This window comes from Tiliqua scincoides, chromosome 3, assembly GCF_035046505.1.
Source record: "Tiliqua scincoides isolate rTilSci1 chromosome 3, rTilSci1.hap2, whole genome shotgun sequence".
NCBI classification, from domain to species: Eukaryota; Metazoa; Chordata; class Lepidosauria; order Squamata; family Scincidae; genus Tiliqua; species Tiliqua scincoides.
In genome coordinates this window covers 214,806,548-214,830,981 of record NC_089823.1, presented here as the reverse complement: position 1 = coordinate 214,830,981, position 24,434 = coordinate 214,806,548, and the positions used below count along the sequence as shown (strand labels likewise).

At 42.6% G+C, this 24,434-nt stretch overlaps 1 protein-coding gene across 1 annotated transcript; it reads left to right on the top strand.

Annotated features, from left to right (window-relative positions):
* The first annotated feature begins 4,181 nt into the window (after window positions 1-4,181).
* IGSF10 (immunoglobulin superfamily member 10) lies at window positions 4,182-21,489 on the top strand. Its single transcript, XM_066620640.1, has 6 exons — window positions 4,182-4,375; window positions 6,954-7,083; window positions 7,368-7,758; window positions 10,385-14,737; window positions 15,219-16,119; window positions 19,235-21,489. Exons 1-6 carry the CDS (start codon window positions 4,182-4,184, stop codon window positions 21,141-21,143), a joined length of 7,878 nt encoding a protein of 2,625 aa, XP_066476737.1. The 3' UTR covers window positions 21,144-21,489.
* The last annotated feature ends 2,945 nt before the right edge of the window (window positions 21,490-24,434 follow it).

Sequence of the window (24,434 nt, the reverse complement as noted above, 5' to 3'; positions counted from 1 at the left end):
GTAGATATTGCTTGTTATATAAATGGTGATCAGTAACAATTCTCTTCCCAGAGCCATTTTATCATTGCTTAAATGTTTTATTGTACCACAGGTATGCCCACAGGAATTCGGGGGAATGTCATTTATTAGTAGGGCCAAGGGGGGATGTGAGCCCCACAATGGCAGCATGGTGTGCCTTGTCAATTGTCAAAACATGATGATGTGCCTTGACAATTCTAGTACGTTGACAGATGAAAAAGGTTGAAAATCACTATTCTATCAAAAGGTATTGTCTCCATTTTGCTCCCCCTGCCCAGAATGGTTCTGAAGGGAGGTGGAGGGGCTGCTGGCACACCACGGTGAAGCTCCCTTCAAATCTTAGTGCTTTGCACCCCCTCCAGCTGCGCCACTGCTCAGAAGTGCACCGGGAGCATTTGAATTCCAAGGGGACACGATTTCCTAAGAAGCATGAACACCACTGCCACCTCATACAACATGGGAGTGCCTGGTGAACAGAGGCTGTAAAAGGGTCAGAGAGGGGGATGAGCTGAATAAGGGGGTGCCTATCAAAGCATTGCATTCAGGGCTGACTGATGATGACCAAAGTGATAACTAGTTCATATGGCTGGGGGGGGGGTAGGTGCAGATTGACAGAAATTAATAGGCAGTGGGTTACACAGGAGGGGAATCAGATTGTTTCTCAGGAGAGGAGTCTCCAGAGAAGAATAAGCCAGGCAGAGGCAAGAGGCTCACCCCACCTGCAGCTTCAAAATACCCACCAAGGCAGAGCAGGCCTCTGCCCTGCTGCCTTGCTACTGTGAGAAAGGGGTTCACAGGTCTGAGGGAGGGAACCATAGACGGGTGAACTGTATGGATCAGGGACATGTGGTGGGTGGGAAGGCAGGTGAGGCAGAGCCTCCCCACTGGAGTCCTTTGAAAAATGCCGCTGCCATGTGAGGTGCCCAAGCACCCAGAACCCATGTGCGTTGTCGGCATGTGGGGGGTCGCCGCCGTGTGAGGTGCACAAGAACCCAAAACTCACAGCGGTTATGGGTTGCCACTGTGTGAAGTGCTCAAGCACCCACAACCCGTGCACATTCTGGGTTGCCACCCAGAGAGGTGCCCACGCACCCCCACCCCACGCGCGTTGTGGGTACTAGTGGGCTGCCACCGTGAGGCACGCTCTGTGAGGTGCCCACGCACCCCCAACCCCTGAGCTGCTCTGCTTGGGCACCTCACAGGGCAGCGGGGTTTATGGAAGGACTCCGGTGGGGAGGCTCTGCCTCACCTGCCTCCCCACCCAGCACAGGTCCCTGCTGTGGGTGGGGGGGCTGGAGAGCCTGGGGGGGGCGAAGCGACTGGGGGAACTTCACAGGGAGCTGGCAAGGTCCGAGCGCGGGGGAGGACGCTGCCTGGGACCGCGGGCTGCCGAGCAGGAAAGGGCTCTCTGGTGCCCCGAGGAGGCGCCCCGCAGCCCGCACGCGCGCCGGAGGCAGCCCCTCCTCAGGCGACGCGCCGGGGCTGGCCGGTGCCCAGGGCGAGGAGAGCGAGCGGGCAGCTGGAGCGCAGGCGCTGCGCCTCCGAGGAGGCAGCCCACCCCGCCTGCTGGATGGAGCGCGGGGGGCGTGTTTGGCGGTGCCGCCTCGCAGCCCCCGCCGCACCTCCGCTCTCGCCCGCAGCCTTCCACGCCGCCGCCGCCGCGCGCACCTCCTGTGCGGAGAAGGAGCCGCCCGCCACTGAGAAGCCCGGCGTAAGAGAGAGCAGGTAGGCGCCCTCCTGCCTTCCCTCGGGGAGGCTGAAGAAACCTGGACCCCCCCGCCCCTTTTCCTTTCCTCCTCGCCCTGCCCCACATGCTGCTCTTTCGGCCAGCACGAAGCAAGAGACCAAACCAGTGGCGTAGCTGGAGGGGGGCAAAGCGCGGCGTTTTGCAGGGAGCCTGTGCAGGCGGCCCCTCCCCTTCAGAGCCATCCTGCACACGCCTCCGTTTGGCTCCCGCACCTGGAATGGGGAGGCTCCTTGCAAAACTTAGGATGCAGTCCTCACCTCACTTTGCTGGGAGTAAGTCCCACTGAACACAACTGGACTTACTTCTGAGTAGGCCTGCTTAAGATTGTGCCCTTAATGCTTCCCCCCTCCAGCTACGCCACTGGACCGAACTTTGGGTAATGAATTGCAGAGGATGGGATGGGGGGGATCAACTTCAAGGATGCTTGTTGCCACTTTCCGTTTATCGATGCATTAAAAAATTATATGACTCTGCCGCTATGGCTTCCCTCCAGGTGCCAGGCTCACTGAAATGAATTGAGAGGGGTTGCAACTTGAAAGGGAGAGAGCAGTTGGGTGCTTTAAGCCATTTCTGCCCAATGTTGCCAAAAAAAATGGGTTAATTCAGTGGTCTTCCATCTTTTTCATGCTGCATGACCCCAACAAATAAAGTATGGGACCCACCATCAATCGCCCCAGGACCCAGTCCACTCACCCCCATCCCACTCTCTTCATTGTAACCAACTATTCTTATTAGAGAGAGCAGAAAGGGTTACCATGAAGCCTGGTACTAGCAAAAGCTATTTTAGCACCATTGCAAAGAACCTGAGCAGGACTGGGACACTATCTGCTGCTACCTGAAGGGGTACATGGGATGCCTCCACCTTCTCCTTGTGGTACTCTAATCCAGTGGTCTTCAACCATTCTTTAACTTGCCACGACCCCACAACGGAGGCTTTGCAACCCCATTGGGCTCCCAACCCTAGGATTGAAGAACACAGCTTTAATTTATTCTTTTTCAAAGGTTGCCCAAAGCCATTTTGCTTAGGACATTTTGCTTTTCTTTCACCAACCTGCAATGATAGTGGATGTACCTGCACCCACAATCTACTTCCACTCAAGCCCATGCCCAGGAGCAGGGCAAAAACACCTCCAGAAATTAAGAGCAAATCTTCCAACAATTTAAATGTATGGTGATGGCCATAAATCTTGCTGGTAAAAAAATCAATGAGAAATTTGACACTAAGAGCTACTGTACTATAGGGGCTAAGAGCACAAGCCAGAAAAAATCCCTGGTACAAATCTCTTCTCTGCCATAAACTCATTAAATGGCCACACAGCACAGTAAGTTTCATTGAGTTAAGTGGGATTTATTCCAGGTAATGGTACACAGTAATGGCTTAGGCACCCAGTGCAGTGCTAGTGTCTGTATACTAAGGGAGTAGGAATAAGGTTTACAATGAAGTGCTTTGCACACTCAGAAAGCATGATATGTACACAGAGTGTTAACTCAAAGACCCTGTGCTGGAAATTCAGTGTTTAGGGTCAAACTAATACCATCTTCATTACTGGGATTTAGCAAGTTGGTAACTGATCCACAGAGCAAATGTTGTTGTTTTCCAGTATAAGACTCCATAGTTTTCATCTTAGGACACTGACAAGGGAGTAAGGCTGCAATGCTATCCTCACTTACCTGGAAGTAAGCCCAATTGACTCTAATGGGATTTATTTCTGAGTAGACATACATCAGAATTGGGCTCTCAGTCCTATTGAAAGTAGTGTCACTTTTGGAGTAAACACACTTGGTATTGCCCCATGTGCCACTTCTAACTACACTTTTACTACCAGTAACTTACATTCTGCTTCTGCAGCCTCTCAAGAAGCAGGGGATGTTAGAAATAGGGGGCATTGCTTGCAGCAAGGTGGGGAAAGTAGGATAAATTTTAGCTGTATGCTGTTGCTAATTAGCCAATGCAGTTGTCTTCTAAGCTTTTTAATTTTCCAAGGCATAATTTGCTTGGCAAGGAAGAGCTCAATGTGTTATTTGGCAAAGGCAAACCGCAAGCAGATTTATGAATGCTCTCAATAATGAAAGTGTGTGTGTTTGTTACAACAGCCTGACCAGTGTCCAATTTCAGATTTTAATACCTGTCAGCAACAACCCCCTTGCCCAACCCACATTGAAAGCAAGGCACTGTAAAGGAATGCTTTAAATGGCCATGTACTGCATAGTTTCCCCCTCCTTTCTTCAAAGGAAGGAAATTCTGCAGCCTTCTTTCACCAAGTCACTTTAGACTAATCTAAACAAGACCTCAGATCAAGGATACGTGTTTATGACATCACATCTTGAAATGATGCCTTGTGTTGTGTTCTGTTTTCTAGAGTTCCGTTTGTTTGCGCTTGCTGCAAGAGGTGTTGGTTTAGGATTGTCACGCAGGATGAAAGGAAGAGACGGAAGCAAGCCTTGCTTTCTAGGATTTCTCTTTGGTTTTTGCTTGGCTGCTCTTTCTGGCACCAGTGCCTGTCCTAAGCTCTGTGCCTGCTATGTTCCTACTGAAGTACACTGCACATTCCGATATCTTGCCATGATCCCACTGCACATCCCCCAAAAGGTGGAGCGCATCAACTTAGGGTATGTTTACACAGTATTGTTGTAATCCAGTTGTATATTAATGAGAACTGATTACTGGTTGCAATTAAAAGAAGTCTTGCTTTGGTCCACAAAGCCCATAAGATTTGTTTATAAGAGATCAAAGATCACCTTGTCTAATTCCCACCAAAAGGCAGGGCAATTCACCTGTTGACTTTCACCTAAATTAACTTATGCTTCAGTTGATATTTTTTTTTTGTTGGCTAGGCTGAGTGAAAAATCAAGTTTAAATTTGTGTGTAGTGACAGTGCACCCAGATTCTTAGTGTGTGCCTGTAATCAGTTTTGTGTCTTAATTTTTTAATTTTTTTAATTTTTTTTTTTTGCATACAACTGATAATTGCATTCACAATCTTGATGTAAGGGATTCTCTCCACAAACTGACCAGTCTTTATGTGCAAACTGGGTTGTTTGGGGAGGGGGACGGACAATGACACATCACAGAAAAAAACCACGCAACCATGTTTTTGAATTAGAAGAAGAAGTTTATTTCTAATAATGTTATATTCTAATGAAATTATTCATTTTTTCCTGAAATAATTTTTGCAACCTGTTAACATGTATGTGCGCACCATTTTTTCCTCTATCACTCCCATTACACAGATGAGGAACAGATGTCAAAAGATAGCAACTTGAAGGCTACCAAGTGAGTCTAATAGAAATTTGAACACTGGTCTCCCAGGAAGTAAAGCCAGCACTGTAGTTAAAGAACCATCATTCTCATGCCATTTTGTTAAGCTAGCGCTCATAACACCCATGTGGGAGTACTCAGGATCTCTCTGAGTCATAAGTAAGCTACAAGCTGGGCCATTCATCTTGCTTCTATGGGCAACACCAGGACAAGGAACAGAGTAAGATTCATGAAACCCTGGTCTTCCTGCACTTGTGTGGTGTGTTCCTGGCATCTGAGCATCAAGGGAGCTGTCTGATTCAGGATTATGAACTGGAGCATTTTTGGTTGCATAAAATTTGTTAATTCAGTGCCTGCTGTGGACTTCTCTGGCCCAGGTTCTGAATGTCTTATCACTTTGTGGGCTGCAATCCTCCGCTATCATGTCATGGTTATTCGTCAGTGCATTTCTTTGTGTATTTTTTGGTTATTTGCATTATGAAAAATGCAGAATTTAAGAAGCAGAGTTATTAAGGAAAGAAGAACAAAACCATTCCCTCCATCTCTGAAAGTAATGTAAAGTGGGGGGAAGGTGGGGATTGGCTTATTCACCTCCTGAGTTGCTTTCCCAGGAGAAGGAAGTGGGTCCCTTTGGGGAGAAAGGCAGGGTATGCATACATGCATGCATAAATACTTTAATTATAAATAAATTAAAGAGTGGCTGTCCAGCTCATACTGGCACTGCAGCTTTTGATTGCAGTTGGGAAAAAGAAGTAAGGTGGGAAAGGAGTAGGGGGGTTACCAATCCCAGGTGCCAGCTTGACAAGGTGATTCTTGAATTATGGTTGAAATGGAGGTGGCTTAACACAGCGCCAGTGGGACAATTGCAGCAGCGGACAGATGAGTGAGGGACAAAAGACGTAAGGTGACACAGCTTCTTATATCCTTTTCTACCATGCATTCCTATGGGATCTTTTGAGGGGGTGAGTTAAATCTCTTCCCAACGTTACATATACGCAGCAGAGATCAAATGTGTACACCTGTGGGCTGGGCAGAAATGGGTTAATCAAGGAACCTTCTTTTGTAGTTTGGTAGCCCTGGATAGCTTACCACCAGTGTAGTGTCTGTTTCTGCAGCAGGTAGCTCAGGAGGCCACTTACTTCATTAACCTGGCTCCTTGGTTGAATTTGGTCATGAAGTTAATGAAGACAGCTAATGTCTGAGACCCTTCTTTTGTGTCATTAACAGCTTTGTTTACTTCATCAGGAAACTCTCAGGATATGGGTCCTCCCCCCATATGTACTGTGCAAGGGTCAAATGTACTGTGCAAGCAACGTATGGATACGAATTGAATTTTCCAAGGATCAGGAGAGACTTCTTCAAAGCCTCTTAACTATATAGTCTATTAATTATAGAGTGAGAGCAGAGTGATTGTGCCAATGTATTGAGACAGTGAGAGAGGGAGGGAGGGAGGGAGGGAGAGAGAGAGAGAGATGGTTCTCCTATCATAATACTGGAATTTGGGCCCCTTCAAAGGAATTGATTAGCAGTAGATTCAGGCGAGACAAAGTGAAGTATTTGTTCACTCCGTTCATAATTAACTCATGGAATCCACTGCCATGAAAACGCATTAAGGTTTGTTCTAAGATGCTTTGGGAGTTATGGCTGGAAAATGTAATGTAATTTAAGAAATAACAGTAATAATGACTTTCATTCAGTGAGAGAGTATACGCCCCTGGATGCATGATAGCCACTGTACATAAATGTGAATTCACTTCTGAATTTACATTTGCCATTGTGCTAGTTAAGATAGCTAATGCCTGCAGTGTCAAACTAAAAATAAAATATACTTATGTCTTTGCAAAAGAGAGACTGTTTTTGTTTGTTTGTTTTACCTTTGAACTATAGCTGACTGACTAAACCCAGATCTGGAATGAAATGTTTGTTACAGTTACAACAATTTGGTTAAACTGACTGAAACAGATTTTTCTGGCCTGGAGAAGCTGGAGTTGTTGATGTTGCACAGTAATCAGATACATACTATCCAAGAAAGGACATTCTCCAATTTACATTTGTTACAGGTAAGGTTGAGCTAGAATATCCACCATTGGTTTTGTTTTGAGCTATATTGAACTTTCAGGTCATGAACATAATTCAAAGTGAAAGTATGTTTTCAAGGGGTGAGCTACACAGAGTGTACTGCTGTATACTGCAGCCTACTCATTTATGATCTATTTTAAATGTAACATAACAGAACCAAGTGGTCCCCTACCCTTAATCTAAAACTTGGCAATGACTGGTTAGAATTCGTCAAACTGTGTTTACCATTTTGTTCAGTTTCTTTTTCATTTTGTTTAATCAACAGGTCTTAAAGATGAGCTATAACAAAGTGAAAATTGTCCAAGCAGACACTTTTCATGGTCTCACGAGTCTAGTACGGTTACACATCGATCACAATCAAATTGAATTTATCAACCCAGAAGCTTTCTGTGGTCTTACATCACTGAGTCTGGTCCACTTGGAAGGAAATTTACTTAAACAACTGCACCCAGATACTTTTGTCACCTTACGCCATCTCCAGATATTCAAAACATCCTCCATAAAGCATATTTACTTGTCTGACAACTTTCTTACATCACTCCCAAGAGACATGTTCACATACATGACTGAACTAGAGAGCCTCTACCTTCATGGAAACTCCTGGATTTGTGATTGTGCAATGAAGTGGTTTGCTGAGTGGGCAGAACAGCAGCCAGGTATTAAATGTTTTCTGTTTATACCTTCAACCTTTGGGACATTACTGAAGTTATTATGTACCAGCTGTTTTTTGACAGGTTATATGGTAGGATATAACTCAAGACAGAGTTAAAAAAAAATCTGAAACCACATCTTCCTTTGAATGAAATCTGATCGCAAATGTGGAACATTTCTATATATTGTGTTGATATACTGGAACACATTCAGAAGAACAGCAGACATGGTCACATTTTTTGTTTATGAAAACAGTAGAGTTTTTTAAAAAAAAGATTTATGGAATGTATTTTTTCACTAACTGTAAACAGAACTTTTTAATGAATGATTTCATAAAAAGATTGGGTGACAGTTGTTTTTGTTGAAGGATGAAACAGAAGTGAACAGATCTGAAGCCTTTATAACTTTTACACAGAACTCCAATACCCTTTGTTCCTCTCATATTTTTCCATACTTACAAAAGAAAAATGCAATTCCCTGCCCCCACCTTCACTTTATGCAGGGGTCTCTAAACATTTTGGCCAAAGGCCTGCATCAAATATCTGGCACAGTGTCGAGGGCCAGGAAAAAAAATTTAATATAAAATTTAAATAAATACTTTAGAGATGGAACTTAGATGAATGATTAAATGAATGGGCTCAAATGTCCAGGACTTCTCAAAGCACGAACACAGCCCAAGAAATAAAGCACACACTTAAATGGTTCCCCATTCCCCCATTCCACAAGCACAACTCTGGTTGTGTTTGGTCAACTGGGCCAGAGGCTCTCAGGGGATCAGAGGCTGGCTGTGGGCCAGATAGAGGCTGGCCGCATCTGGCCCCTGGGTCGGGGTTTGGAGACTCCCCCCCTTTTTTTTTACAGTATCAAGAGGATTATATTATGAATATAATGTTATACAGTTGCCTAAAGCTGGCATTGAATTAGAGCAGTGATTTTCAACCTTTTTAATCTCATGGCACACTGGCAAGGCACTGAAATGGTCAAGGCACACCATCGGTTTTTTGACAATTGACAAGGCACACTGTGCTGTCACATCCCACAACGGCCCTACTAATAAATGACCCTCTCCCAAATTTCTGCAACACAGCTGGGGACCAGTCATGGCACATCAGTGTGCCATGGCACAGTGGTTGAAAATGGCTGAATTAGAGAGACTAGTTGAAACTGTTATTGGCAAATGATACACCCACAGATTGCTCCAGAGAAGGAGACCTTGCTCTGGAGGCAAGAAACCTGTGAATGCTATCCAAATTCTCCAAAACATATGCATTTACTATTGCTTTATGAAAAAAAGAATTTTAAAGATACTGCTCTGACTGTGTTGGTGGTTCTTCTGACAAAACTTTGTACATACATGTAAAAAATAACAACTACCAGAAATTGTTTTGACATACTTCCAGTGAGGATACTGGGTAGGAAACAAAATATCCCTCAAAGTTAAGATAAATATATCTTCATACCTCCTGACCTCAGAGCTGATTCCAACATGTTTGTTTTCCATTCATTAGTGTTTTTCAGAGATTCCCATGAAGGAATCCATTTATATCATATGGATTCCATCATGGGAATCATTTAAAAACTCTAATGAACACAAAGTAATAGAAGATCTAAGAGAAGGATTCTAGTGAGAGTCTTGCTGCCTCAAGCATCTTGTCTATACAATCCATGTGGCCTTTTTCTTCTCAATAATGTTGTTTTATTAACAAACTTTGTTAAATTATCCAGCTTATAAAAATATATTTTTTATCTAAAAAGGTACAAAATTATGCTGAGTATTCCAAAACCTAACAAATGCAATCAATTTATCTATTTTTACAACAAGGGAGAATTAGTTATTTCTCCTTTAGATAATTTTTCAAGTTCTGCTACTCCCAGAGACTTCACACTCATTCATAGATGGTATTATGAAAGATTTCTCATATCTAGTGAGAACTATCTTTGAAGCCACCAAACGATTCCCTGCATATTAATACTAGAAATATTTTATTCAATAAAACTATATCTGGATTCAGATCAATTGTAATGCCCGAATTTGTCAGATCCATCAGGATTTTTTTATTGCATTATAACACTGTATATTCTTTCCTGAGAATCATTTTGAACTACTCAGTGGTAGAAAACTTTTACATTTAAACCATTCCAAAGTAAAAGGCAAAGATTTTTGCCATCTTCAGGGCCTATTTTGTTGTAAGAAAGATTGGTTGGCGTATGAATAAATGAACACATTTGTGGGTGCAAAGATATATTCACATGGTTGCTTAGTAGGGTCAAGAATGTGGATATCAGAACACGGTTAGGACCAGACATGATACAGGACCTCAATTCAAGTTTCAAAGTAAAATATGGATAACACACAATAGACTTGCTTCATTATCAGTGGCTGTCTTATTGGATTGTGTGTCTTCTTCCCAAAGAAGATTTTACCTTATGGTTGTTTCTGAGTCCCAGCTTCAGTCAGCTGCCCTGGTTCTGGTTCCTGATATGTTCTTTTTTATAATAGCAATGGCACATTTGTCAAAAAGACTGCTCTGGTTCCCAAATAATGGTAGATTCCCATATTTCAGGAAGTTTTGCTTTTATACCATATTCTGTCAAACAAAAACATTTGTGCTTTTCTCTCCTTTTCACTAGATGTAATAAAGTGCAAAAAAGACAGAGGGCCTCCTGGTGTTCTGCAGTGTCCATTGTGTGCCAATCCCAGGAATTCTAAAGGCAAACAGTTAGCTGATATTCCAGCCTCACGTTTTAGTTGTGCTAAACCAAACATAGCTCCAGCCTTGAAATTCAAGAACATCACTATGCCAGACGATGGTGACTTTACTTCAGTATCTCACAAGGATTTCATTGCTCCCATCGGATCTATGACATTAAACATGACTGACCAAATGGGAAATCAAGCAAACTTGGCTTGCAGTGTGCAACAGCCTGCAAAAATGTCCCCTCTCACCCTTAAAAAAAATACCACCACCACTGAACTTGAGATAGCATTATCAACATTTCTTGTATGCAGCACTGACTATGAGCATATTCAAAAACTTTGGAGCATATTGGCCTTGTATAGTGATTCTCCATTAAAATTGAAAAAGGATCTCCTACTGACAAGAGTGCCTTACATTAGTTATAAGTACAAACAGATAGATGCCAAAGATGAAGAGGTTTTCACCAACATAGATGCTGAATTAAGAGCTGAACCTCCTTGGCTTATGCAAGGCCAAGTGTCTTTGCAATTAGATAGGACAGCAACAACACTGAACACTTTGCATATCCAATACTCAGTGGATGCTCGAATCGCCCTCCCAGTCACTACTACTCAAAAAGCAGAAAGACAGAGCTGGGCCATGATCTTACGAGACAACCAAACAAGAACTGAATACTCTGTTTTAGTAGGTGGGTCTGTGGAATTGGACTGCCAGGCCCTTGGAAATCCTACCCCTGCCATTGAGTGGGTATTAGCTGATGGGAGCAAACTCAGAGCACCATATGTTAGTGAAGATGGGAGAATCATGATATCAAAAACAGGAAAGTTCACACTACATACAGCAGATAATTTTGACACCGGAGTTTATCACTGTATAGGAACCAATTATTACGATGCAGATGTCCTGACTTTTAGGATTACTGTGATTGATCCTTATATGGAACACAACCACTTAAATGGACCTCAGCTCTCAGCAGTTTTAGGAGATACACTCTATCTTCCATGCCAGTCTACAGGTGTTCCAGATGCCTCTGTTAATTGGATCTTACCTGAGCATGTGGTTCTTCATCATTCTTCAAGAAACAAGCTTCTTTTTCACAATGGCACGTTAAAAATACAACAGGTGACAAACCATGAAAATGGTTACTTCAAGTGTGTAGCAGCCAATCAGTACGGTGTTGATTCTTTAGTTTACCAAGTACTAGTTAAAAGGACATCAAACAGGTCACAAAATCTAGACATTCAGTTAGAAGATGAGGCAGCAGAGGGGTCTGGCAATAAAGGTATTGAGGTTACTGCTAGACCTCTGAATCCCCCAACTGTTGTGCAAATCCAGTTAACCAGTCATGCATCTACTGCAGTTTCCTCTACAAATCTTCCTACACAAAATATTTCCAAAGAAACTTATAGGCACAACAGGGCCAAGAAAAACAGACGGTTTAGGGGACAGAGGAGGCAATTTGGTCCCTCCACAAGGAGAATTAATCCACTGCACTGGGCAGCATTTTTGGAAAAAACAAAGAATTCCTCCTTACCAAGAAAACAAGAAAATACCACTGTGAAACCAACTGTAAAAGTGATTCTGTCTTCCAAGATTTCTGGAAATGAAGGGGAGATGTCTGGAGATGATACGCTTCCAGAAGAAGGATTTATGCTACTAGCAACTAAAAGACCTGCAAAGTACACTCTGAGAGAAGCATCAGGAAATGTAGCGACAGCAGAATTCAGGAGCATATCAAGTAACTACAGCTTTCCAACTATGACTGGCATAGTTACAGACACCGTAACCCCAGCATCAAGCCCAATGATTATGCCTTCTCAGGCACTCAACAACCAGAAGTTTCCTGCGAAACTTAAACCTGAAATGGCAACAGCAGTGCTTGGCACATATCAGTCACCACCTACAACTACAGAGCCATCAACACCATCATCTAGTTTAGTGAGTAGTGCCCCAGAAATTCTGAATACTTTCCAGAAACTGGTGCCATCTGAGGAAAATAATGTGCATTTAAAGATCACACCAAGAGTGACACCTGCAGAGGATGCTATTAAGACCACCAGTCCTGTAACTCCCCATGAAATTACCAAAAAATCTGATTTATTTGCAGAGGCTGTTGAGGATTCATCAAGGAAATTGAATTATCAGGTATCTTCAGTGACAGTAAGTCTACCAGATGACATTTTTAGAGACATTTATGTTTATGGTACACAAAAAATAACAACACCTCAGCTACCAGCAGGGTCAACCATTATCACTCATCAACAGGTTAAGGTAGTTCAGGATTCTACAGCTCATATTCCACTTTCCAGAAGATATGGCAGACGAAGGAAAATCTCTGGAAGAAGAAGAATTGTTAGACCTGACCGTATTCCCATAGCAGGCCACAGATTTGCTTTTGTTAGAACAGGTTTTGCTACAGCAAGTACAACTTTGCCTCCCCGACAAGATAGTGTGCCTGCCTTAACTTCGTCCAGCAAACCTCTTGAACAGATTAGCTCCCAAGCACCTACTTTTACTTCATCCAAAGAACATCATCTAGAAGCAACAACTCTAAATCAAATGTTGGCATTCTTGAGAAACAAACAGGTTGCAGCTGAAGAGCACACGACTGCCACAGCAATGGCTTTCTATCCTGAAAGCATTCAAGTTGAACTACCTAGAGAAGCAGAAACTAATACACCCTTACAAGCAGCTGCGGACACAAGCCTGTCACTTAGCACCAGAGTCCCAATAGCAACAATCCATAGTACTACTGTTGCTATGAAAACCACATCTACTAAAGCTAGCACACCACCTTCAGTTATTAAATCCATCCTTCCCACTCTTGGAACTAATACCTCTTCCAGTGCTTCAGTTTGGCAAATTCCTTGGCATAATTTCTCTAGAAGCAACCACGTTCAAAAGAAGCAATCCAGGTTATACACAAGTGCAGAATCTTCACCTTTTATGCCATCTGTTTTGTCTCTTCAAACTACAGTACCAGTGCCAGCAACCATAATTTCACTGGAACGTATGACTGCTGTTTCAAAGAGTGAGAACCAAACTGATGCTCTCATGGTGCAAATGAAACTTGTAAGTGACAACATGGTGCTGGAAAAACATGTCCCCACTTTATCACACGGTATTACAGAATTGTCATTGTCAGTCAATGTCTCTAGTCCTGCAGATTCTCTAAACAAAAAAATTGATGGCACAAACATCAAGCCAGTTTTTACTCCAACTACCACTGCTCTTATTGAAACTAAAGCTTCCAGGCGCAAAGTATTTAGACCAGGCAGAAGGAGAGGCCACAGGAGAAGGCCTCTGAAAAGACTTCCACACAAAACCACTACTGTCAACAAAGGAACTGCTAACCTCTCTAAAGCTACTGTAGCTTCATCTACTTTGGCAACAGTTAAAGTGTCTGAGTCTGCTGACCCCACGCCCACTGAACTGCTTTTCAAAAGCAATGTGATTACAGCTAAACTACACCCACCAATTATTAGCACAACTGAAATAATTAGAGGTAAATCTGAAAGCATCACTCGATCATTAATAAGGAATATCGCTAATGAAAATATCTCTACTAGGTTATCAGAAGATAATCTTGAAAAATCTGCCACCGAGATCCCACTCACAGTACCACCCTTGCATCCTTTAAGAATGACCACAGTATTACCAGCTACATCCTTCATAACACTGGCACCATCACCTGCCAAACCAACACAGAGTTCTATAGAGACAGGTAAGGATTCATACCTGAACGTGGGAGGAACAGCTGTTCAAAAGCAGCTTACAACACAAGCAGCTCCTCCTATTAATAGTGAACCAAGTGCCCAGACCCCTACTGATGCAAGATATCCCACCACACAGGAACCTAACCCATTCACTTCCCAAACAGTGACCATACCACATGCAAGAGTCACTGCAACCACTGCATCTTCCAGGTGGGGAAAAAAGCACTGGCATGAACCATCACCAAAAATTGCAGCAAATGGCAAAACTTTCATGGTCAATACATTGATGGAACTTAAATCTCCACAGAGCTCTACTCAGTATACTCCTATATGGGGGGAAACCAAGAACAATTACGTTAAAAATTGGTCTGATAATGTAGCAGACCAGGAAACTACAACCACCAATATGATAGCCCCCAATTCTTTCTACCAAGCCAGGATGGCAAGACCCAGGATAATTGGAGGGAAACTTGCAGCATTCACGGTCCTGGCGAATTCAGATGCCTTAATCCCTTGTGAAGTTAGTGGCAACCCTCAGCCAATAGTACACTGGACCAAACTATCATCAGGTAAGCTTCCTTTGTCAATATTAAATATTTATTTTTTCACCATATACAAGATGTAAGCAATGTGTGTCAGAAACCTATATACGTATGTTTGCTTGCCTGGGGTTGTGAGGGTGGAATCTTGCCCCAGTTACAGTTGGATAGATCAGTTTTCATCAGTGAGATTTACAGAAGAATACTTGGCTGTTGGCTTGCAGTTCTGATGCCAAAATTTGGATTAATGGATGCATTCTTCCATATAGACTTTCTTTAAGAACTTATTGCAAGAGAGGCAAAAGATAGAACGTTTTCCAGTTAAAAACAACTGCTGTTCTAGATAGAAAAGAATTGCAACTCAGTATAATGAATCTATGTACTGTACAATGGCCATTAAAGGATGTGAAAGTTACATTTTTACTAGAAAGACATGTTGAGCTGAAAAAATACAAGATTTTTTTTTAAAAAAAGAAATCTAGCTAATTTATATTTTGTCTCATTAAATTAGGGGATGATGCACCAAAGCACAAACGTGACAAGAGATTGGAGGTTCTTCCCAATGGCACTCTCTCCATCCAGAACGTGAGGATCCAGGACCGTGGACAGTACCTCTGTATAGCCACCAACCAGCACGGCTTCGACAGGCTTCTTATCACATTGTCTGTGGTGGCTTATCCACCTAGAATCCTGGGGGGAAGGTCCAAGGTTATTACCGTTCATTCTGGCAAACCACTGAGCATGAAGTGCCTAGCTGAAGGCCAACCAACTCCTACAATTTCATGGGTCCTTGCCAACAGAACATACATCTCGGAACCTACTATGAGAAATGAGGCTGTTTCTGTGCAAAGAGATGGCACCTTGCTGATAAAGAAAGTAAGTGTTTATGACAGAGGGCTTTACACGTGCACAGCAAACAATCCAGCTGGTTCAGATACAATGACTATAAGAGTGCAAGTAATTGCTGCACCACCCATTATAATGGAAGAGAAGAGACAACATATCATAGAGAAAATGGGGGAAAGCTTGAAGCTTCCCTGTACAGCCAAAGGAAACCCTCATCCAAATGTTTACTGGGTCCTCTTTGATGGAACTGCAGTAAAGCCTTTGCAGTATATAAATGGCAAACTTTTTCTGTTCCCTAATGGAACCCTTTTTATCCAGAACATAACCCCTTCTGACAGTGGGAGTTATGAATGCATAGCTACCAGTTCCACTGGCTCAGAAAGGAGAGTGGTCATCCTCCAGGTTGAGCATAGCGATACAACTCCCAGAATTGCAACTGCATCTCAAAGATTGACTCAGCTAAATTTTGGGGACAAATTGCTTCTGAATTGCTCAGCTACAGGAGAGCCAAAGCCAAGGATCATCTGGAGACTACCTTCCAAAGCTGTTGTGGACCAATGGCACAGGTAGGACTGTCTGGCATCTATATAGTGATGTGCTGGGAGATTTTGTGGTAGAGGATGAAACACTGACCAGTTGTCATAGAAGGGTGAAACAAGCATCATAATAATAAGTGGCTGCCCTTAGCTGTCCTGTGGTGATATGAAGGGTTTCAGGCAGGTACTGGGTGAGCTGCTAGAATGGGGTAAGCAGAGAGGCATTGGAAAGGCAGCAGAAAGTAACAGTGGCCCAAGCGAGTGGCCATCCACAGAAAGCAAAGGGATCTAGTACCGGAAGAGGAGCTGGTCCAGAAAAATAAAAAGTATATGCTTGAAGGAGCCTTGAGGGGAAAACAAAAAATGGAAGAGAGAATGGGCAGGGGTGCTCATACTCAGAAATGGCACAGATAAGGGACATGTACAAAGTGCTTTGAAATAACCCACCAAATATGCAGCTTGCAAGTCCCTGATTTCATAAAATTTTGCATTAGATCACAGTAGTAGGAAAATTTTGTTAAAAAGTTAAAGCAGTGAAATTGGTGATATGGTTCTTGAGTACAAGTTGAGGAAAGCCTAGACATCAATTCTGAGTTTTTCAGTTTGTTGTGCTCCGATCAGTCTTAGCTGCTTCCAAACACTACAGCTTCTGTAGCTGTGTTGTAATATTTTTTTTACACAGGTTGTAATATTTTATTTTAACTATATTCAAAAATTATTAAAAAGTTACTATTTTAAAAACTCATTTTTAAAAAATAAGTTTGGTTTGCAATCCAAAATAATAGATTAGTAAAAATTAAAATTACAATCCAAATTATGTAATATTGCATCAAGTCTCTGAAAGCTGGGTCATTAGCCAGCAGTGGCTCTTCTCCACCATTCCCAGCCTCAGCAGTGACTTCATAAAACAAGAAAGGCTGAGTCCGCTGCAAATTCTTCTCAACTTCTTATTTCAGAATTGGTTTTCTGTTAGTAGCCAAAAGCTCATTTCTACCTTGGATCACTACAATTCCAAAACATCATTATGGTAAATGGAGTTAATGATACAGTCCTGGAAGATTTTATTGTAACTCATGGCAGAACATAATTCATATTAGTTCAGGTGTTCCCAGCTCATTGGGTTCCTAAGTGTATCCACTAATTGACAGCCCAGTCCTGAGCTTCCCAACACGCAGGGCTGCCGTGGTGCCAAAAATGGCTACCGCGGTATCTTGACACATGGGGCAGCTACTGGCGGCTCCTCGGGAGAAGGGGACATTCGTCCCCTCAAGGGCTACTCGACCGCAACGGCTATGTAGCCAGCACAGAATCAAGAAGCCTCGTGTCCGGCTACGAGGCCAGACACAGGGCTCTGGGTCTGGCAGAACTGAGCTCTGCCAGTCCCACCCACTCCCTCCCTCCTCCATGCCTTCCCCTCCTTTTGCCTGCCTCAGAACACCCCCTCCTCGCCTCCCCCCATGCCCCAATTTACCTCTCAGCTGCCGGGTGCTTCCCCCGGAGTGCCTGGTGGCGGTTAACCAGCCTCCAACCGGTGCTGTCACAGTACAGGCTCAAGCTGGGCCAGCTCTGGTGCTTGGCCAGCAGTAACGCCCACAAACGTGCCGTATGACATGTTTGTGACATTGCACACTGGTGGTGAGCTGACACGCACTGCTCTGGATCAGGCCCTCACAAGGTAAGAAATCCTTCACAGCTTCATAGTAATAAATCCTGTAATATCCAGATTCTGAAGTAAGCCACAAAAATAAGAGAAGATTGCCTGTTCCTACAGCCAGGAACATATGGATAACTTCTGTGTCAGTTGTTTAACAAGCCCTCTGAAAATGATGAGCCAAGGAGTGATGTATTCTAACTTTCCCATTCCCATGCTTTATGTTGACCCAGGCTAAATAAGACTAAATTGGCATCTAATTGCATTTCACTTTAGCAGTGCAAATTCTCCATCAAGTCCTCTCTAGAGTATATTATCTATATCAGTGTGCATATGTAGCCTATTAATTTTGCATTTCTTGTTTGCTATAACATGCTTGTAGTCAACATGTGGATACTAGATCAGAGCACAAGGAAACTGAAAAATGAGTTTAATATGCCTTTGAGATATGGCTCATAATGTTATTAGTTATTTAAATGAAAATAAAAGGCAATGTCATTATAGGAATGTGTTTATTAAGGGCCTAATCCTATCCAACTTTTCAGCACCAGTGCAACTGCAATTTAGCCTGTGGTAAGGGAACAAACATTACCTTACCTTGAGGAGGCCTCTGTGACTGCTCCCCCCCCCCCACTGCACAAAGCAGCACATGCCCCATTGGCATGGCTGCATCGGCACTGGAAAATTGCATAGGATCAGCCCCTAAATCAACACTACACTAGGCTTCAGCATTAAACAGCTTCTTCAGAGTTAACCAGAGATTCTACCCAATTTTGACTCCAAGTGATATTTCAAGACCATGGCTAATGGCTTCAGGGGCAGGATTTCTATCAAGTTTGCAATATAATCTTGCATTCCACAGTCACAGTTAAGTCTCCTTATAGCTACTATTTAACTAAAAATAAGCCAAACAAATATGTATGGTTAAACTATACATTTAGTGCTAATGCAAATAGAGGTGGGAGAAATCTTGCTCACCAAAGGGGAACTGCTTGAGATGGAGAGTTTTTTTTAGATCCAGACTGAAATTGAGTTGTTTGGATAACCTTTGGTTAACAGGCCTTGGCTTTCTTCTCTCCTCTGGCACTCTGTCTTTTGGGTCTGATTCATGCATTACTGGAGCAGTCTGGGAGCCACTTTGCCATGGCATAGTCCCACACTACTCTGGTAACAACCCCAGGGATGTAAGGACCTTATCAGAGAAACCACCCTGCTCACACAGTTTTTCCATCTGAATGTCACCACAATAGTATAGGATCTCACCTTATGGAAGGCATTCCTACAGTAGTGAGATAAAGTTTGATTTCAGGCCTTAATAGTGATTACACTTGTGTCATATGATTATTCTAGGTGAGTACTTCCAACGCGATAAAAAAAATGATTTTGTCAGCTTCTGAAAATCAAGGCTTTGTTTGAATTGTACTGTCAATCATACCGGCATTCTTCATCGTAAGACTATATAACATAATTTTCCCTTTTCCCTTCCAATTCTAGAATGGGAAGTCGAATCCATGTGCACACCAATGGATCCTTGGTTATTGAAGCAGTCACAGAAAAAGATGCAGGTGACTACATATGTGTGGCAAGAAACAAAATGGGAGATGACCTGATCCTTATGAAAGTCAGCGTGACAATGCAGCCTGCAAAAATTGACCAAAAGCAGTATTTTAAGAAACTGGTGCCTTATGGGAAAGATTTCAAAGTGGATTGCAAAGCTTCTGGGTCACCTGAACCAGAAATAACTTGGAGTTTGCCAGATGGAACAGTGATCAATAGTGTGATGCAAGCAGATGACAGCGGGCACCAGTCTCGGCCATACATTCTGTTTGAGAATGGGACTTTGTATTTCAACAAGGTTGGAATAGCTGAAGAGGGGGATTACACTTGTTACGCACAAAATACCCTAGGAAAAGATGAGATGAAAGTGCACATCACAGTAGTAGCAGCTGCACCTCGTATTAAGCAGAATTCCAAGGCTTACACAAAGGTAAAAGCAGGAGATTCTGCACTTTTTGAGTGTGAGGCCGCAGGAGCACCTAAGCCCAAAATATTTTGGTTGTTGCCTTCCAATGACATGATTTCAGCCTCGTCTGATAGATATTTTCTGCACGCTAATGGATCATTGTCTGTTACTAAGGTGAGGCTGTTAGATGCTGGAGAATACATATGTGTCGCCCGCAACTCTGGTGGAGATGATACAAAGCTTCACAAATTAGAAGTTGTTTCTAAACCACCTCTGATCAATGGGTTATATGCAAACAAAACTGTCATTAAAGTAACAGCCATAAAGCACTCAAAGCAGCAAATAGACTGCAGAGCTGAAGGAACTCCACCACCCCAGATTATGTGGATTATGCCAGATAACATCTTCCTAACAGCACCATACTATGGGAGCAGAATAACAGTACACAAAAACGGGACTCTTGAAATTCGTAATGTGAGATCTTCAGATATGGCAGAATTTATCTGTGTGGCGCGAAATGATGGGGGAGAAAGCATACTGGTAGTCCAGCTGGAAGTGTTAGAGATACTAAGGCGACCAATGTTCAGAAATCCATTTAATGAGAAAATAATAGCAAAGCCTGGAAAAACTACCTTATTGAATTGCTCTGTAGATGGAAACCCTGCCCCTGAAATAACTTGGATGCTACCCAATGGCACACGGCTTTCTGGTGATGTTAGAACACCTCGACACTACTTGGGTAGCAATGGCACCCTTGTTGTCTATAGCCCTTCTAAAGCAGATACAGGAAAGTACCGGTGTGCAGCTAAAAATAAAGTTGGCTACATTGAAAAACTGATTGTGTTGGAAGTTGGTCAGAAACCCACCATTTTTATCCACCCAAGAGGAACAATAAAAAGCATCAGTGGGGAGACATTATCACTTCACTGTCTTGCTAGCGGAAGTCCAAAACCAAACATTATATGGACACTTCCTGGGGACTATGTCCTAGATCGGCCTCAGGTTAATGGGAAATACACATTACTGGAAAATGGTACTTTAGTTGTCAGAGAAACAACCATTCATGACAGAGGACGTTACATCTGCAAAGCTCAGAATGACGCTGGTGATTCAACAGTTGTTGTTTTTGTAACAGTTCTGGCACATCCACCGCAGATTACAAAGAGACCACCGAGGAATATTCGCACTATGGCTGGGTTGGCTGTTCAGCTTAACTGCATGGCATTGGGGATACCAAATCCAGAAATTACATGGGAGCTTCCTGACCACTCCTTACTTTCAACAGGCGGCAAAGGCCGCCCATCTGGAAGTGAACTTCTTCATCCACAAGGAACACTAATCATTCAGAATCCAAAACTGTCAGATTCTGGCATGTATAAGTGCATGGCTAAGAACCAGCTTGGCAGTGATTCCACAATGACTTACATTCAAGTAATCTAAAATGAGAAATACACTTGGAACAATTGATAAGGAAACTCTAATCTGGACCAAGTTTGGTTTTTTTTTGAAGATGTTTAATCAAAAAGGCATGTCAAGTCTTATTACAATTTTCAGCGCACAGCAGACATGCTGGGACAGATCTGGGGAAAATCCACATCACAGACTAGCACTAATTTTATAGGATTTCCAAAACAACCTTAAACATAAGGCACTTAGCTTTGCAATCAAGGTGACGGTGTCTACCAACATAAAACTACCTTAACTGAAAGACGTTTGTAATAAAAGTATTTAGGTATAAGGATGGACTTTAAAATTCTAGTTTCTTATTTCACATTTGACAATAGTAGGAGCAAGGCACACATTGTAAAACTGCATACAAACAAAAGGTGATTGCTATTTGTTACCTAACATGTATTAATATTTTGTAGTTCTCTTACAAATATTTTAAAAACAGCAAAGTATGCTGATTTATTTGTAATACTAAAATTGTGTTCTTTCATGCAAGAGTCCTTTTTTGTGGGACATTGAAGGAACCAATAGAAAATAGTTGGTTATTTTTAAGAAATATGAATTATTTTTCTAAAATAAAGCGCAATCAAACCTGCATATGAGAAAGTGTAGGTGGATCTTACTTTTAACAGATAAGTGTTTTTATATATAAACTTATCTGTTTCGATAGATAGATAGATAGATAGATAGATAGATAGATAGATAGATAGATAGATAGATAGATAGATAGATAGATAGATAGAAAATGTGTGTGTGTGTGTGTGTATATATATATATATATAAAATTTTTATATACATAGAAAGTATACACATAGACACAAGTATATACATAGAAAGAAAACTGAATAATTGTTGAATCCAAAATGAAGGCTTTTTTTAAGCCATTTCTGCACAATGTTGCACATACACAACAGGGACGTGTATACCTGTGGGCAGGGCAAAAATGGGTTAAGAATATACAGTGCAGTACCAGTTGCTGGGGAGCAAACCACAGGGCAGTACGACTTCCCGACGCATCTGAATGGCCAATGTTGACAACAGGATGCTGAACTAGATTGCATATTGGTCTAATCCAGCAAGGTTCTTATGAGCAATGGAATACAGCATATCCAAGAAATTGTTTCCAGTGTCTTCTGGGGCATCAGTGGAATTTGTCTGTTTAAAGGCTCAATCCTATCCAACTTTCTAGCTCCAATGCAGCCACAATGTAGTCCCAAGGTAAGGGGGAAAAAAACAACATTCCCTTATCTTGAAGAGGCCTCCACCACTGCCCCTCCACCACAGGATGCAGTGCCCATCCCATTGGCACAGCTGCATGGGCACTGAAAAGTTGGATAGGATTGGGCCCTAAATATGTTATGTAAGGTAGAGCCTATGGCCAAAATAAACATTGAATGATTAAGAATGCAGCAAGTGACAGAGTGTTGTTGCCTCGGTCACCAGTTTTATATGTTCCTAGACTATTCAAAGTCCATTCACTTCATCAAATACTGTTGCACAAACAACTGTTTTAGGGCCCAATCCTATCCAGCACAGGAGCAGTGGAGCCCATTATATACTGTACTGGATTTGAGCAGGTGGGAGGTCTCCTCAGAGTAAAGGGACATTCATCCCCTTACTCCGAGTAAAGCCCCAGTCTGCACAATGTGATTTTTCAGAGCTCTGCCAGCTATTTAGCTGGTACAGAAGCCCATGTCAGGGCTTGGGAGGGGGGACAGGATTTGGCAGAGGAGGCCTCCACCAGTCCCACCCCCCATTCTGCCCTCCCCTGCCCAGGAATGCCTTTCTCCCCACAACCCCCTGGCACTTACCTTGTCTTCGTTGGTGACCAGGGGTCCAACTGTAGTGGTGCAGAACTCCCTCCCAGTGCTGCTTACTCCCTGGGTATCACAAACTTGCTTTTTGGCACATTTGCAACATGCAGTGCTAACAGCACTGTAGGACTTCCTGATCAATAAGAACTGAAGTTAGATACACATGTCACTATTTTTTCTAGGTACATGCTGAAGTAAGGCAGGAACTACCACTTGATTGCTCAAGAAGTCAACCACTCACCTAAGGCTTCTATTCATTTTTGTTATGCCCAACACTCAGAGAAGAAATTATTTTAAGGCTCTCTTAAGAAATCTGCATTTATTTGCATTGTATCCCAAACAGTTGCAGTGGCTAATGAATATACAAACATGCCCTGTATCCACGGGGGTTCTGTTCCAGAATCACCTCCCCACTGTTAAGTGAAACCACATATACAGCGAACGCCCCCCATCTTCTGGAGCCGAGGGGAGTTCTGTTCCCCTCACCTCTGGAGTGTCTTCTGAGCCCAGAAGAGGCCATGCACAGGCAGACTTTAAGAGTCAAAAACGTGACTTCCGGTTTTTCAGAAAACTGGAAGTCACGTGTGTTTGACTTTTAGAGTCAGTCTGAGCCCGACAGAAGCCACATACTCAGAAGAGTCTGGAGGCAAGGGGAGTGGAGATCACCTCTGGAGGGGGCACGCTTGAGGGGGGCATGGATCCAACCTGTGGATAAGTGAATCCACTGATATGGGATCCACAAATACTGGGCCCCTCGTACATATGTATAAAACTTGATGAAAATCCATAAGCACTAAAAGCCTTGCCAACCTCAATATAGGCCAATCACTCAGATCCACCCTGAACCTAAATCTTTTACAGTGCTTGTTTTGGTATACTGGCAGATCTCCAATGAAAAAATTTCACATTTGTAGTCAGTCAAATGTGATCATACAATAATTTACTCTGGTACAATATTTAAGAAGAATGTTCTGGTATAAAGTTTGTGAGAATCTAAAATAATCATGACCTGCATTTAGCCTTTGTAGTCAAGTTTCTAATTCACAGATACAGAAGAACTATTTAAAGTGCAATCTACTCAGAAGTAAGACTCATTATGTTCAATGGAACTTACCTCAGGAAAGTGTATACTGTATAGCAGGGGTGAGCAAACTTTCAACTTTAGGGATCCTGAACCTTTAAAAACTGTGTAAGAGAGAATTTCAGCAGGTGCAGTTTGTCATGACAAGCTGCACCTGCTGAAATTCCCTCTTCTATAAAATTGTCAGATCCCTACAGGATCCTTAAAGTTAAAAGTTTGCCCTCTCCTGCTGTATAGGATTGTTTTGCTTTTCCACAAGAACCTTTGCCCAAAGCAGCTAGCACTACATAAAATGCATAGCAACAAAAACTGTAAGAGAATTCTCAACAAGATGGACTTTTGAGGTCAGTTCAGAATGGGGAGCCATGGCCAATGGTCCAGTAGGTC

Excerpts from the sequence above, each read along its gene's own strand:
- IGSF10 (XM_066620640.1), top strand. The coding sequence starts at position 4,182 with ATGAAAGGAAGAGACGGAAGCAAGCCTTGCTTTCTAGGATTTCTCTTT. Across the intron at positions 4,376-6,953 it reads GTGGAGCGCATCAACTTAGG|TTACAACAATTTGGTTAAAC; the intron begins GTATGTTTACAC and ends TGTTTGTTACAG. Across the intron at positions 7,084-7,367 it reads CCAATTTACATTTGTTACAG|GTCTTAAAGATGAGCTATAA; the intron begins GTAAGGTTGAGC and ends TTTAATCAACAG.